Source organism: Lagopus leucura, unplaced genomic scaffold (genome assembly GCF_019238085.1).
Source record: "Lagopus leucura isolate 7727_CA_CO unplaced genomic scaffold, USGS_WTPT01 Super-Scaffold_100064, whole genome shotgun sequence".
NCBI classification, from domain to species: Eukaryota; Metazoa; Chordata; class Aves; order Galliformes; family Phasianidae; genus Lagopus; species Lagopus leucura.
This window is the reverse complement of record NW_024962308.1, coordinates 806382-823729: the sequence shown is the minus strand read 5'-3', so window position 1 is coordinate 823729 and position 17348 is coordinate 806382. Positions and strand designations below refer to the sequence as shown.

The 17348-nt window shown below is 45.6% G+C and overlaps 1 protein-coding gene across 5 annotated transcripts in view; it reads right to left on the bottom strand.

Annotated features, from left to right (window-relative positions):
- RANBP3 (RAN binding protein 3) overlaps positions 1–15049 on the bottom strand; it is a 40435-nt gene extending 25386 nt beyond the window's left edge. For 2 of the 5 annotated variants that reach the window (XM_042886832.1, XM_042886836.1), the window contains exons 1-3: positions 14961–15049; positions 5680–5735; positions 2645–2725 (exon numbers count right to left, since the gene is read on the bottom strand). In XM_042886832.1, the coding sequence (XP_042742766.1) occupies positions 2645–2725; positions 5680–5735; positions 14961–14982 (159 nt within the window). In that variant the 5' untranslated portion in view covers positions 14983–15049. Of the gene's footprint in view, positions 1–2644; positions 2730–3056; positions 3141–5679; positions 5736–14960 lie in introns of those variants that run through there. The other 3 variants (XM_042886834.1, XM_042886835.1, XM_042886833.1) reach the window with 3 other exon arrangements.
- Positions 15050–17348: the final 2299 nt, after the last annotated feature.

Genomic DNA, 17348 nt, shown 5'->3' with positions numbered 1-17348 from the left:
GGAAGATGCTGAAGAGCAGCGGTCCCAAGATGGACCCTGGTCACCACTTGTCACCAGTCCCCATATGGACACAGATCCACTGACCACAGCCCTCTGGCAGCAATCACAGAAACACCAAGGTTGGCAAAGACCTCAAGATCACTCAGTCCAACCATTCACCCGTCCCCAATAGCTCTCACCAAATCGTGTCCCTCAACAGAAAGTCCAGACGTTCCTTGAACACCTCCAGGGTCAGCGACTCCACCACCCCCCAGGCAGCCCATTGCAGTGCCTGCCCACTCTTTCAGAAAAGCAGTATTTCCTGACGCCCAGCCTTGAGTTAACTGGATCCAGTCAGGCTCCCAATTCTCAAACACAAACTGTTTTGGTATTTAAGCCTCCATTCCCTTTAAGCAGAACCAGCAAGCTTCCAAAGACACTGGGAGTTCAAAGACCACCATCCTTGTACATGGACCAAACCAACCTTGGGGTGAGCTAACTGTCACCAGGGGTCAATGGAATGACTGGAAACTGGACAGACACTGAGGTGAAGATGACTGGGAAAGATTTAGTGCCTTTAAGACAACAAATAGGGCATAGGAAAGGTTACAGAAGCATTCCCACATGACAAATAGCTAAACGGCTTTGGATTCTTCAGAAATAACACATAATTTCTGGGGAACAGGAGCAGGAATACAGATCTGGAGCAAACGCAGAGACTGACAGCACAAGAGCTGCAGAATTAAAAATAGCCATTAATGCAATTACCCCTTTTGCAGAAAAACCTGATGCCAAGATGAATGTTCCTTAACCAAATTCATACAAATGAATTTTTTAAAGTGTACATATCAAATGGAACAAAGCCACTGCAAGAGACCAGCCTGTGCTAATAGGATATGATTTACATTAGAGAAGGCAAATCTGACAAAGGCCTCAAGATTTCTGCTCGCAGAACTCCAAGACATTTATGCAACTGTTCTCAAATAGCACATTCAAAAGAAGCCACAGACTCCCTCAAAACTCACGTTAGTCTTCAGCCATGCTCACTATCGGACGTATTTGCTGACCTCTTCACTTCAGAAATAACGTTAGGAAGTCAATTACAGCACATCACCTTGCTCAGCCAGATCAAACTAAAATTATTTCACTAAAATAAGCAAAAATAAAACATTCAGATTTAATACACAGAAGTCTGCTTGGCGACTCTGCTTCTGCTGTTTTACAGGACACAGCAAAAGAGACGTGGAAAAATACATAGATTAATGTGATGCAAAATATCACACAGGGAAGGAAGTAACATTCCTTTCAAGCAAAGACTGGATAAGCATTCTTATATCAGCCTGGTTTTACCCCCAGTTCTGAAGTTCATGTGTCACGCAGGGCTCCTTTCCTCATCTTCCCCATCCACACCCAGCAGCCCACAGGGATGGCTCCCAGTTTCCCAATCTTTTCCTGTTTCAGGAGCTGAACTCTCACTGCCATCTTCAAAAGCTTTCAGATACATCACCCTCCTCGTATTCCTCTAAAGCTTTGCCTTCTACAACGGTCACAAGCACACTTACGATTGTTCTTTCCATTGCAGCAGTGTGTGCACAACTCAGGCATCACTTTTAAGCACACTGTTGACTTCCAGCACAGTTGAGTTACTCCACCTGACAGAACCTGGAGCAGCCATGCAATGGCTGCTAAGACAGCCTGCAAAACGATACTGGCGCCTCTTCCTGAAGTTGCTTCCTCCACAATTTTTCTCTAACACCAGCCAAACCCAACAAGTCAAATCCACAACAAGAGTAATGGTTCATAACCCCTCCTCAAAACACCAAAAACCAAGCATTTCTAAATCACACAAAATCCAATTCAGACTTCAAGTCAATTCTAGACTTGTGCCCTGACCAACTTCCACATTTCTATGCTCAGGCACATGCTCTTGCTCATGCCACCACTTTCAGAACATGTGGAGCTGAAAAGTCTATTATTAACGCTCCACAGTTAAGACCTGGATAACAGATTCAACATCTGAAGGATGTAAATCCTTGCTCACTCTACAACTAACCCTTAAGCTTTATGATCAGCTGCCATTCAGTCCTTTAGCACTGCATTGTTTTGTAGGGCCATTCAGGATGGAATGTGACCCAAGTACACAAACCACCCTTCTTCAGAGACATCCTTAAAATCTTTCCTTCCAAAAGTGCTCAGAAAAGCACACTGTAGCTCATGTGTATGTTATCACCATAGATAATGGAGTAATAGTGATGTGTTATGCTTAACATAATGAGGTTGGGACTTGATTTTGCATTTTGATCTTAACAGCTATGAGTCCTCAAAAGCTGATGCAATTTTCCAACCAGTGTCAGCAACAGAAACTCTGTTCTTCAGATAAAGGGCTGTCAATGTATTAAGCAGCAAGCAAGATAACTGGCCGCCATCATTCACATAGAAAGCTGAGGGAAAACTGAAAAACAGTTCTTGTAAGAAATTAAGGAGGTAAGAAATAATGGAGATGTAGATTCAAGAGATGTGGAAACAGGGGACAGCAGTGAGTGAAAGAAAAGCTCTAAACAAAGCCTGAAAGGACCAAATAAGTGATAATTAAAAAGCAAGGCCAATTATAAAGAAGTGCATGAGCCACCACTATGCTGCCTAATTTATTTCCCAACAGACCTACCTGGTCTGCTGCTTGCACCAACTCCTCAGAGCATCCAGAGTCACCGCGCAGAGCCATTCCTGCTCCTCCTGGAGACAGCAACTGTCTCAGGGAACAAAAAGACTCCTAAGTAAGATGGACTAGCCATGGGCATCCAGCTTCACACTGCCACTGTGTGCTACCATGAAACTTAGTTAAAAGACCCACAATTTGCTCCCTGAAAGCTGAATTAAGACATCATTCTGAGCCACCACTGTGTGTACTCTGCCACATGAACACTGCAAGATCTGATCAGTTACTCAACTGCATACAAACCTGGCACATCAACTATCTTAAAGTTATTTTTTAAGTGTTACTTCAGGAAAAACTCCTCTGTTAACAGATGCCCAACAGCATCAACACAACACAGTACCTCCACCAGTTCCTAACGCACCTCTGCTCTCCGTGGCTGCATGTTGTTTCTTTCAGCCATGGGCCTCCATGCATCCCATCAGGATGGCACACAGCATCCACAGCAGTAGCAATGGAGATGAAATCAGATCTGCCTCCCCAGAATCCTGGATCACAGAGTGGTTGGAATGGACCCTGTGCTGGGCTGGTTGCTCCCCACCACATCAGGCTGCCCAGGGTCCCATCCAACCTGGCTCTGGGCAGCCCCAGCAACAGGAAATCCACAGCTTCTCTGGGCAGCAGTGCCAGGACCTCACTGCCATCTGAGCAAACAATCTCCCCTCTTCTAGTTTAGAGCCATTCCCCTTTCTCCTATCACTATCTGTCCACATAAAGTTGGTCCCCCTCCTGCTTCTAAGTTCCCTTCTTCAAGTACTGGACAGCCACAACAGGGGTCACCCTGGTGCCTTTTTATCCTCCATGCTGAACCACCCCAACTCTCAGCTTGTTCTCATAGCAGAGGAGCTCCAGCCTTCTGAACATCTTCATGGCACTCCCCTGGGCCCATTCCCACAGCCCCACATCCCTTCTGTGCTGGGGCCAAGCACTGCAGGTGGGGCCTTACAAGGGCAGAACAGAGGAAACAGTCCCCTCCTGCCCCCCCCCCCCCCCACACTCTCTGCCACCCCTCTGTTGGTGCCCAGGATATTGCTTGGCCTGCTGGCTCACACTGAGGATTCTCACCACCAGTCTGAAGAGACATTAAATCTGCAGTCCTTTAAGATTCTTCATTAATATTTTCTTGAAGCCGTATTTCCTGCAGCCCAACACAGCCCAGCACTGGAGGCCTGCACTCTGTGTAGATGCTACACAACGAAACACAAGCTCCCAAGACCTGCTAATTTCGTGCTGAAGAAGCAGGCCAGCAAAGGAACGACAGCAGCATGGTGCTCTGCATAGGCTGCACATTAGGATCATTCCACTTCCAATTCAACCATGGAAGCACTGCCAAGCTGAAGGACACACAAGAAGAAAACATGCCTGTGCAATTCAGAAGGAGCTTCAGGAACAGCCAATGCTGTGATCAGGAGCTCCTAGAAGGAAGCGTGAACCAAACTAACGTCCCTCCACTTTTAAGTACGTGTAAAGTTGTCACTGTAAAAATTAAAAGGAATGAATGCCTTGAAAGTACCATCTACTATGGGATATATGTAGCTGTGCTAGCCAATACTAGAAAAAAAAAAAACAAAAAACAGTAGGTCTAATCCCTTCTAATCTGATGAAAGATTTCAAGCACCTGCTGACAAACGTGCCTACTAAACACACAAGAAAGCTCAAGCCTGGCACTTGTTCCAAACCAAAGAGAACCTACCAATTACAGACAGTGCAGTGCTTCTCCTCAAACATTTGAGAGGATATTTTGGTGGCACAGATGACAACCCACCCATTCAAAAAGACTTCTCTCAAAATAGCATTTGTACTTTTGAGGAAGTTTATTGTGAAAGACTGGCTATGAGGAGGGAATTGCCGCATGTAAGTGCTGCTGAAGCCATGAGGCAATGACACCTGATACCTCTGGGGCAAGAGAACATGGCTATGCCTACACATCTGCTGATGTGAAGAAAAGGCAACCTTGATTATTATTTTCCAAATGTTGACATCTCTTACTCATTATTCACCAGGTGTAATTTTAATACAGCCATTTCTTCGTATGTTCCTACTTTTTTCCCCCCAAAAAATTAGTTCTCAAGATCAGAAATTAGCAGACTTACCATTTGAACACAACAGTGCAAGAACAGCTACCTTAGCACTCATGCACACCATTCTGTGTCTCGGTTTCAAAGTGACAAGGCACGCAGCCTACACTGAACCCTTCCTGCATACATAGTTCTCCATTACATCTATTTCCATTTAGTAAAAATTTCCACTTAAGGGAAAGCCCCACTTCTTCCTTCAGCGCTGCCATTCCCCTCCTGAGCTCAGCTCCTCCTGCAGGCACACACAAGCTCTACAGGGACACCCTGAGGAGCGGGTTGCCCAGGTGGCTTCCAAGTATTTCCAAGGAGACTTCATAACCTTCCTGGTGTGCACAGCTCACAGTGCTCCTTTAAGGCAGAGGGAGCCTCTGGGCTCTGCTTTGTGCTCAGCGCCTCCCATCCTGCCCACCCCACACTTCCACTGCCCAGCAGGCTGTGGCACAGCTCTGACCTCAACACTGCTGCTTCACATTCAAAAGCAGGGGACAGGCACACGTGGGTAGAAGCATTACCAAAGAAACCGGACACATCATAGCTTACTACACAAGGATACACGATATACAAATACACCGATGTGAAAAGCAATAATCCAGACCACAGGTTTTCTTTCTTTGCTCTATTATCAGAAAACTGCAAGCACTCCTTGGCCACCTGTTCTTTCAAGGTACAGCTTTCAAGATAGTTTCTCTCCTCAATTTGCTCTGCTTTCTGTCTGAAGAGCTATCCACCTCTGGCATCATCATCACTTCTCTCCCCACCTGCATCCCTCTGCTTCACCCTGTGCCTCCTTACAGCATTAATGCTCCACTGTCCACCTTCACAAGAACACACCAGTGACTGCTCACCAAGAAACGTGGATTAGGGCTACAGGATGAAAAGTAATGATATACATTATCAGCATCTCCTTACCTTCTGTGCTTTATCCTTCTGAAATACAAAGACAGGTGGAGCAATGGCAGGTTTTTCTGCAAAAAGAAAAATTGTTGTTTTTTTTCCAACCACATTAATTATTAACTAATATGACAGCTTTATGATCCATGAAACTTTTACAGAAAAAACTTCAAGAATATAATTACATTTCAGTTACACAAGTTGCTTCCACAGGTTCCTAGCAAGACATAATTATTATAAGGACTTGATCTGCAAAAGGCAGAAGTGTATTAGGAACAGAAATACAACTGACAGGACTGGTACCCAAAAGCTGCACAGACTCTCTGCTCTCCCCAGATCCATTTCAGAGCAGCCCTTCCACCTTATGTGAGCGCATCAGCAGCAAGAGGCTCTTTGCTAAGAGTGTAACTCTTGAACACAAGTTTTGTCAGCAAAAGCTCCTCCTTTCCCACAGTACTGCACCAATGCAGTAGATAAGACAAGGGGAAATGGCTTCACACTAGAAGAGGATAGAACTAGGTTAGATGTTGGGAAGAAATCTTTTACTCAGAGAGTAGGAAGGGTATTTACAGAAAAGCAATTGCACCCAACTATTTACAAATAAACAATTTATACATATATAATTTTATATTTATAAAATAAACATCCTATGTACATTATCAGAGGTACCAGTCTTACGTGTGCAACTGGAAAAGCAGATCTGCTACCTACCTGAAGTTCGGATTGAAACATTAGCAGGATATGCTTCTAAATACACACAACATTCAGTTCAAGAGCAAAGTGAGTTTCTGGAATGAATGCTTGTTTTCCATTGCCCCTAATGATGCCAAAATGAGGGGGTAGGGGGTGAAGAGGAAAAATGGGTTTTCCTCAACCTTAACCAAGTGATTTCATGTAATGTATTCAAAGAAACTAGATGCATACTGTGCAGTCAGCAACCCTGCCTCATGCTCACAGGACTGAGCATGAGGACAGCATTTCAGTTTGTCTTCAGTGAGACACTGCTGCAGGGGAGGAATGCAGGGAGAGCCGTACCTGGGCTGACTTCTGTGCTAAAGCTCCATCGTGGCAATTATTGGGTTCTATGAACAAGATTAAGTACTTCACAGGACTAAAGGTGTAAGAACAGCTATTGGGTCAGCTGTGGCGACAAAGTGAAGTGATTGAGTAATTATTTTGTTTGCCAGCTAAGAACTCTGCATTACTTGAGGGCGGACTTTTCACCCTTCTAAGAGCCTTATCCAGAAATAACAAAAACACTGTAACTGAATCTACTGAATCTCACACCTAACTGCTACACCTGCCCCAAAAGCTGAGTCTATGGCAATACAACAGCTCCTTCTGGAGGGAGCAGCCACATCCCCACAAGGTAGGGACAATTCTGGACTCCCCTCCTGGCCAGGTTTGGCTCATGCAGAGAGGAAGAGCTTACAACTTACGATCCTTCCCTTTAAGGCAATGAAAAAAAGAAGCATTTAGAGCATTTTAATATTAATCAATGACGCAATTACAGCAATGACAGCTCCGCTCACCACCATCCCATTACAGCAGGCACATTCTTCACCACGGATCCAAAATCTACAATGCTGCTGAGGAGGTGTGAGTGCCCTATTATAATGTTACACAGCTGTTTAGCAGGGGATGCTTGCACTGTATCAGCACTATTTTTTTTAGATGTTAACCAATATTGTGCACTTAACTCCATTTCTGTTGCACGTATATAAAGCCTTTAATGACGTGACTGCGTTTCTCATACAGACTCAGTTCTCTGAGAAGCACACGAGGTCTGCTCTTTACATTGAAAAATACAAGCAGCGCTGGTAATTATATAAAGAACATCCTTCACTTCGTGTCCTCCCTGAGTTCTGCACCAAGAGCACACGCAAGAGCTCGCTTCATTCCAGCCCAAGGCAAGAGGAGCACTGCGTTTCCTGACATGACCTTCAGAGCACACCGCACATGTTCTGAGGAAGCACTTTCAGTAAAGGCTTTAAGACCATGGATCACTCACTACCTCACTTGTTAAAAAATTACAAACAGGAACAAGTGCTGCTCTCCCTGACTGCATTTATGTACACATCACATTAACGAGGTAATATTTGATGCTTCCCTTGTGAAAGCACTTGCACTCTGCACAAGTCCTTTTCCATACTGCTTTTCAGTAAACAGGACAAAACCAATCCCTTGTAGGACATTCTCTATTATTCCAGATATCTGCCTCAAACCAAACCCCCCTGCAGAACCACCTCACTGCCATTCTAAATTCCAGAACCATTTTATTTCTCCTCCTCCCCTTCCTCCCAAGTGCTTTTCGCAGTCACTACCACCACAGAGGTGACAAATTCTGCCTCAATTCTGTTCTTCTCCCAGACTGATCTCACCATTCGCTGTGCTGAAAAAGATTTACTGGATGAGTGAGCAACGCAAGCACAAGCTGTATTTCCACATCAACTCAGTGTGCTTCCATTGCACCAGGCACCGTCAGGTTCATCACAGAACAGAGCTGTCAGCCATTTCGCTGTCAAGTCATTAGCAATCGATATGCCTCATGTATTACCACAGATACACTACTAAACCTACTCACCTTGCTTCACAGGCCTTGAAAACCAAGTCAGAGGCTACTCCCTCATCTGCTCAGAGGTATTACATCTTCACATCATGCATTCTATCACGAGGTTTTTCCTTCTTTCGCTCTGATGCACATACAGCTGTGTCTGAGGCTACAAGGTCAGCCATGCTTCCTCCAACTAGACAAAACGTGACCTCATTTTACCCCTCCAACAGCTGACATCCACACAACCATAGGGGTTGAGTGTTATTTTTGAAATACAAAGTTCTGAGCCTTCACTGCAGCATGAAAGGACCCATAACTGAAAAACCCAACGGATATTCTGAGTGCACAAATATAAAAAACATGTCTTTATGAATTCATTTTTGATGGCACCTACAGCACTGCAAATGTTTTCTTCTGGAACTTCATTCCAACTTAGAAGTGCAGCAGTATCTGACTGCAAGGAAACCAGGCAAGCAAGCCCTTGCTTGGATCTACAAAGTGCAATGCATACAAGCTGAAAACACGTGCCTTGACTTGAGCCCATCATAATGTATGAATGGAGAGAAAAAATTTGATCATACCCACAAACAATGAAGTGTTAACAAGGATAAGGGCAATTAGACTGTTAACTCATGAAAGAGATTCAGAGTGATAATTTATTGCTTACCTGTGGGTCAGCACATGAACTGCAATGCACTACAGAAATTGTTTTAAGGAAACGTTAAATATGCAATTCCTATTACAGAATGGCCAGGGTTGGAAGGGACCTCAAGGATCATGAATCTCCAAAATACATAATGGATGTTCTGAATCTCAACTTCCAGAGGATATTTTGATACCCAGAGGATATTTTCTGGGGATGACATTGAGGAAGAGATGCTGAGAGAACAGACAATAAGCTGAGAGGAGCCCCTCCCCAGGAGCACAGATCCTTGCTTCACCCTGCAAGAGCACTTGTCTATGAGAGGAACTCTTCACTTTCATTCCCAGCTCTCCCAAGTCTTCTTCAGTACATTACAGTCTACTGAAATCTAGAAATTTGGGATATTTCTGTTGAAGCGAGGATTTCCTGCACTGTTTGAGAGCACTGAGTTATGGGCTTGTTCTGCTCCTTGGGGGATGTGCACGGGGGGAATCTTCACACATCTTTCCCCCATGCATGTTGTATCTGTTTACTGTGCTAACACGGCTGCAGACCCCAGGAAAACACAGCAGCAAACAGATAACACACAAATCAGCACATAAGCAGAAAGGAGAAAAAAACAGGTTGATATGGAAATATAAAGGTACTTCTTCACAGGTTTAAAACATCAAGCATACATGGGGCAGGGAAAGAACGCTCCTCAGAAAATGCTCACATCACCTCCAGTGCTCCAGGCTCTGGTCCTTAAGGGAGAGGCACGACACGTTAAGAAAGCCCAGCAGCAACATCCTGAAAGACCAGGGCACACACACTGATTTTCATGGACATGTTACAATTTGCTTTCATTCCTCCACTTTCCACCTCAAAGCACTGCAAGCTCTAAAGAAGAGCTGAATTAACCCTGCGAGGAGCAGCACAGAGCCTTCCCAACTCCTCCCTTCCTTACACTTTTCTGCTCAGTCTCAGAAAGACCAGCTCTGTATTTTCTCCAGGATGGCTTAGCTCATTAACAGACCCACTTAATCATCAAATAACTCACTTCAGAGTTGAAATAAGACACTATCCTTCTGCTACAGCTGCCAGAGCCCAGCCTACACCCAACCCAGAGCAGCACATCCTTTCCAGCTCAGCTGGAGCAGAACGGGCACCAAAATGGTGTAAAGCCAACGCACAAATGAACAGCAAAACCAGCTAACAATCAGCTAAAAAGGAACACAAAGGGGGAAAAAAAGGCTGAGGGGGATCTCCACAGACTGGGCTATGGGAAGCACCAATATGCATCCCTGTCAAGGCTGGGTGCGAGATCAGCATGCTGCATCAAACCAGCTGCAGAAGAACTAGAGTGCTGCTAAGGATAGAAGGAAAAAGTGACTATTCTGATGTTTCAGAAGGTTTTCTTAACTCTTCCATCAGATTTGGGCAAAAATGAATACTCAATATCTGGAAAAAACAATGGGCAAAAAAAGAAAAACAAATTAGTTGCAAACAGAATTAAGTGCTGGTTATACGGACTGTAAGCATTCTCTCAGCATACCCTACTTCCTCAGCACCCAATCCGCTCTTCCTGCCTGCTCTGATACCACTCAAAACTATGAAATAGCAGCTGAATTACACACGTGTAGGAGCCCATATGGTATCAAACCTGGAAAATAACTGCAGGTGTTCTCTTCATACTGCAGTATGGAAAAGTGGTGGAACCTAAATCTGTGTCAGCTGAAAAATATTCAGTGGCAACAGCTTAGAAAGAAAAAAACAAAAAGATGTTCTAAAGAATGCAGGTAAGCAGAAGATATTTGAGAACACCACCACACGAAGACTTTCAGTTCCTTTAAGGAATAAAGTTGTGTGCACAGATAGAATACAGCTATACAGTTCCCCACAGACAAACGTCTCTCCAACATTCCCCAACAAATGCCACCTGGTAAAATAAAGACATTTGAAACAACAGTACTCACTAAAGTAACTTCTTCCTTGCTTCAAAAGCTTCTGCTGAATGAAATCAAATGTAGGATCATCACTGCTATTACATTTGATAGTTTAGGGGCTGTGTAAAGAAAAAATAAGTTGTGTAGCAAGCAGAAAGAAATGCCTGTCCACAGGCAGTGGCTTACAGAGCCTTTGCACTGGAAGCTTTGGCCACTGCCACCTCAGAAGTAACCTTCTGATTGCAATGGGTGCCAGCTCAGAACAGAAGGATAAGTTCCTCTGACTAAAGGCTGAATCTAAATCTAAAATAATTCAAGGTTAAATTTAAATTGTGCTTATTTCAGCAAAAATATTCTGCAACCTCAATACATGCAAGTTGCTCAGTGCAGGAGCTAAAAAAGAGACCCTGCATTTGTTGTTTCACAGAACTGCAAAGGGGCAGAAAACAAAACAAGACTCTTCTTTTCCCATAGCTATGAATAGACTGAAAGCAAGAAGAAAGCTACGAAGCCAACAGCTGATCACTGAAAAAGACCCCACAAGCAAAGTCCAATCATACTTAATGACACTGGATCATTCACATCCAGAGTTCACCAATGAAGTCATGGTGAATATAAGTTACAACAGGATGGTGGGGGAAAAGAGGAAAAAATATATTTCTAGATACTTGTGCCTCACTTTGAGAGCTCTGCTTTCAAGATGTAAAGCATGTGACAGTCTGGTTCATCTTCAAACCCTTTTTGTCTCTCATCATATGAACAAGCAGGCAACTTCTACAAAGCAGTGCTACAGCTGGTATGGGAATGTAGAGTGCTTTCTACATATCTAAGATTAAGTAGAAAGTTTTTACCACTTTTAAAGCACAAACCTCTTGTGTCTGCAGAGAAGGTGTTATTTCATCTCCCAAGCCCTGGCAGCATCAGCAGGTTTCCCTCTGCTTTAGGTAGTTTCATTTCAGCTACTTGACATGAAGCAAATGTTACATACCAGGAATGGGGAAAAAATAAAGCAGCTTATTCTCAGCAGATGAGGAACCAGTGAAGAAACCAAACTATTTTGCAGTGGAGGTACAGAGCACTCCAAAAGGTGACAACAACAAACTGCTGCAGTTCACAGACCGTTATCTTGTAAACTAACATTGCTTGGTCCCTACAGAAGTGCCAGAGCAGAGCAGAAGTGCCAGTCACAGGAGCAAGTCAGTCATATACAAACGCTGAGTTGTACATTAACTACAGGTTAATGAGAAGAGCATTAAGGTTTAAGTCAGTGCGTGCCCAAGAGGAAGTTTTCCAGTTCTCCATCATATGTCACAGACAGATTTGTGGGTAACGAGTGCCGGTTTTAAATCACGATCCGGCTAAAAAAAATAAATCACTGAATGTCACATCAAAGGCTTTAGAGACAATTCCTAATATCATTCCATACCTATTTCATATGATAACAATTGTGTATACAATTCCAAAATATTCCAGAACTGCTTTTCAGAGCTTCATGATGCCCATCCCTCAAGCCTTCATTCCAATCTGTAATGGAACTTCCAGCAGTGGAGAGGAGCTCGCCTTCTCCCCTTCATTAGCACCACACTCAGCAGCTCACCTCCCTCGTGGCAGGGATTGATTCCAAGACGGGATCTGTTCTTTGGAAGCTTTGTAATGGAAGAAACTCAGGAAGGTGCCATTAGAACCCACTCATTCTTCACTCCCTTCTCAGAAGAGGACCCCTCCCTCAATCCAGCACCCGTGTGCCAGGATGCAGCTTGCCATCAAGCCACTACCAGGGGATACAGGTGCAGCTTCACCAACACAACAGAGGAGGAAAGGTAAGTTAAAGGAAAATTTTAATGGAACGAATGGATTGAGGACAACGTGGTAGTTCTGAATCCTACGAAGCAATGGATCGTAGGCTGTCCGTTAAAATAGCTTAAAGGACACCGGCAGAAAACTTAGTGCTAAGTCACCACTGAGGTGTTAAGACTAAAAAGTCAGAACCTGGGAAGTAAAACTAACCAGCATACTGTCGGAAAAGGAAAAAACTATGAATAAATAGAAACAAAGGAGTGCCACAGAAAAAGCACCACACTGAATGATTTCTGTATGTGTGAGCAGAAAGGATATGAGCAGAACAGACCAAAAGACAGAGGAAGGTTCACTGCAGAACTCAGATGGGTAAGATCCCAAGCAAGTTTCACTTGCAGGAACCAACAAGAAAAGCTGATGCTTAAGCATGCTAAGGAAAAACAATCTGCAAAAATGACCGAAACCACTTTCTACATATTTGTGCCTACTATGTGTCAAGAACTATAATTAGCGTCACACTTCATTATGAGGTATGGTTGAGAAAGTGCTGCTGTACTGCTCAATTTGTTTTAACCACATGTGAACATTTAACCAGCAAACACTTGAAACAGAAGGACCAATGTAAAGTAGAAGGTTGAAGAAATATTCGTAAAGAAACAGTTGTTTCATATGTTCAAATGAAAACACCCAGGTGTGGGGAAATAGGACATTCACACACAGGCCAGAAAAATCTAACAGGAATATGCTTAAGAATGAGGAGAAAGTGATGAAAGTCACCGTGGAGCATCACTGAAATGTCAGAGACCACAAACAGTGCAAACAAAGATTACTGAAGACACCGACTTCCTGCAGAAGGATGCCACTGCCATAAGCACATGTGGTTGCACTGCTGTGCAAAAAAATCAGATACTTCAGAAATGGGACCAGTGGAAAGAAAGCTAAGACCAGAAAACGCATCCAGCTACATCAGAACTGAGCTGGTCCTGCTCCACCTCAAGGAAGTTGTTCTTGAGAGAAGAAATGTAACGGGGAAGGATGAAGATGGTAATTCTGGAAAGAGGCGCGAGCTAAACAGATCTGCAGGTGAGGGGATTCACTGCAGTCAGGGAAGTGTCTGAAGGGAGAAAGAGGAAAGAAAGATGAGATGAAAACATACAGATGATACCACATTATGATTCTTGTTTTCCCTCATAGAAAGGCTACAAAATTCTGCAGACATACAGGGCTAGGAGCATAAACACAAGACAAACCAGATAATGAATGCTGATAACTTAGAACATGACTTACAGTTTAATGCTCCCTCTCAAACTGGGAATTAAAGTGAAGGGCTTGCATAAGCCACAACAGCCATTCCCAAACTTCTGGTGCTAAAAGAACACCACGAAAGACCAAATTCATTATAAGGTACTACATATCATCATCAAGTTTCTCACTAATAACCATAATGTATTTTACTGCTGCTCTCACAACTACTTATTGGGCCTTCTTGAGTACCGACAGCATCTCTTCAGTTGGGGAGCCAACAACTCCACATGTGCTACATCAAAGGATTCACTCAATGCTTTCAGTGTAACGCTGTGGTCAGCTGCAGGTGGGATCCCATCCAAAAGTTATGCCTACCACAGATACCTCCTGCTGTAGGATGTTAACATCAGAGCTGTAAACAACCACTGGTAGAAAGCCTGAGCATCAGGAAAAATCACTGTGTGAAAGCACTGTGCATTTTGTCTCCTTCAGCACATTCAACTCCTTCTGTGAGGATGAGAAGGGAGTTGCACCCACCGCCCCCAGGCGTCGCTCCTGAGGGTGGGACTCTGGGAGAAATGCTGCAGGCTGAGCTGGGCCCACCGAGAGCTGCCCAACCTACTGATACCCGATGTTATTTAAGCAGCAGCCTACACCCCTTGGAGCTGAACCCTCACACACCACCCCTGTACACCCCACAGCACTCCAACTCCTCGGAGTTCTTTACTCCCAAGGTTTTTAAGCCAAGAAACGTCGGTTACACCTCACCCAGCCGCACACAGCAGCCCCAAGGGCTCGCCGTGCCAAAAGGAGCAGCAGCAGTAAGGGCCCGGCCGGCCAACAGCCCCGCTCGGGGCAGCCCTCCGCCCGCGGGAACCGCGCGGGGCGGGCGGTTGGGAGCCGGCAGGCCGTGCCGGCAGGAGGCCCCGGGGCGGAGCGGGGGGCACAGCGCGGCCCGGCGGCGCCGCCTTTGTCCGGCCGCTCACCCGAAGGCCGGAGCGCGGGGAGGCCGCGCGGAGGCGGTGCGCTGAGAGCAGCCGGGAGCGGATGGCGGGGACCGAGTGGGACGGACGCGCGGCGGGCTGCGTGCGGCCAGGCCCAACCAGCAGCGCCGTGCACGGCGGCGCCCGCCTACCTTCGTTCGCGAGGTCCGCCATTTTACTTCCTCAATCACGCCCGAAATGCATCGCGCAGCCGGACGGCTTCCACCACCGGCGGGCCGCGCCGCGCATGCGCCAATTTACGGCCGCGCGGCGCATGCGCGATCGGCCGGCCGGGCGGGGGCGGGAGCGGAGTGGCTGGTGGCTCCGCGCATGCGCAGGGCAGGCCGGGGTGTGGCGCGTGGCACCGCCTCAGGGCGGGCGCGCTGGACTGAGTGCTCAGCTGCCTTTCTGTCAGCAGCGCAGCGGTTCGGTGTTGGCTGTGCTGTTACATGGTTCGTTAATTACCGTTTACTACTTGAGGCATTGTGTCCCAACTCTGCGCTTCTGGGATTCACTGGACTTTAGTCCTGCCTTCAGCTATGATGAAGTGAACTTCGAATTTCCCACAGGCCGTACTCCAGACAGAACTCGGACCATCTCAGACTGCTGCTGCATCCCAACGGCCGCTTTTTTACTGTTCTCTGGGAGCTTACATAGAATCACATGAGAACTCCCAGCCCACCCACGCTCCTCTGACCCCACGAAGGGGCTGTAAGCCTGTGTCAGTCACAGAATCCTAGAATCACAAGGTTGGAAACACCTGCAAGATCATCTTGTCCAACCGCCCTCCCATTACCACTGCTACCACAAGCACTAAACCAGATCTTGCAGCTCCTCATCCAGATGCCTCTTGAGCACTGCCAGGGACGGCGACTCCACCACCTCACTGGGCAGCCATTGCAGCACCTGACCACCATCTGAGAGAAAAAGTTCTTCCCTGTGTCTAACCTAAACCTCCTCTGGTACAGCTTGCGGCCATTTCCTCGGGTTCTGTTTGTTGCCAGTGAGTCATTTATTACCTTCAATAGGTCTTGAAGCTGAGGGGAAGCCACATCCATGCTCAAGGGATGCTTTAAGCAACGGAGTCAACCTCTCACTCGAAATAGAGACCTGAGGCAGAATGAAAATACTATCAAGCTTTTCATTGCGTTCCACCATCCTTTCCTTGCTTAAACTAACTTTCCTCTATATGATGTGTGATGCTGTGTGGGAATACAAGAAAAAGTGTTCAGAGCAGAAGCTGTGGAGGAAGATAAACAGCATGAGAAGCAAGGACACCTCTAGAAGAAGAAAGAACATCTCACAGCTCGGATTGGATAAGCGCCTGTGTGAATGGTTGAAGAGTGTTTTGTAGAATGCTCTGTTGACTTGTAAAAGTGGATGGGAAAGTTGTAGAGGTGGATGGGAAAGCTAGAAAAAGAAAACTTGTGAAGGTATATAAGTGATGTGAGAACTTGTAATAAACGATCTGGATCACTCACATCTGAGACCATGCATGAGATGCTGCAATGCTGTCCCAAGCAAATCTCCCCCAAGCTCTCTGAAGACAGAACTCCAGCCATGGGATCAACAGTCAGAGCTGCCCTTGAGGATGGTGGCACAGCACGTTGTGTAATTCCCAAGGACCCACGCACCTGAGATGAGAGAGCTCACTCCCATTTCAGCCTCTGAATCCTGTAGCATCACCTGCTTGTTGCGATGCTGTGGATAGCATTACCCAAGAGGTGCACAAAATGAAGGAAGAAATCCTGTTCTAACACTGGGATCAGCATAGATCAAAGTTGGAAGACAGAGCAAGGAATGTTGTTTTGTTGGCCAGCTTTCCAAGCTCCTGAAGCAGGTACCAAGAGAAGTCCCAGGAATAACCATGCTAGGAATGCTAGTTCCAGTGTTAGGAACTCTTTGGTTCCAGTTTCTAACATAGGACTCCAGCTTCCTGAACTACGTGTGTTAGTACATGTGATTAAGTGAAAACCCTTCTGATTCATCTAGTCACGTACTGCAGAATGGGCAACGTAATGGGTTGCATGTCTCACTGTCACTCTTGAGAAAGTTCCCATCAGAAGAACCTCCATTTTGACAGGGAAGTTCACTATGATATCTAGGGTACATCAACAATTCCTAACTGTGTCGAGCACATCTAATACAAATAGTTGTAACAGCAGGGCTTCAGTAAGCTCATCAGTGAAAACAACTCCGTTTTCAGCAGTGATGAGGTTCAAGAGACAGTTTCTGTGTGTTGTAAGATGAGCACCAGATGGTCTGAAATGTTTCCTTCTGCTCAGGGATACTTTGGACCCACTGCTGGTCACTAAGGATCTGGAAGACAATTTAGTCCCACCAGTGGGACTTCCTTCTCATACCCTGCTCTGATGCAGTTGCTGGTGAAGACTTCAGACACAGCACCTGTTGGGGAGGGAGAGTGTCACAGCTGAGGTAGACCTGCCTATCTGTAAGTTCTGTCTCACGTTGATTATTCTGGTGTGATTGCAGTGTATTTATCAGTCAGGTGTCATGGAAAATAACATGCTCTGGGGAGA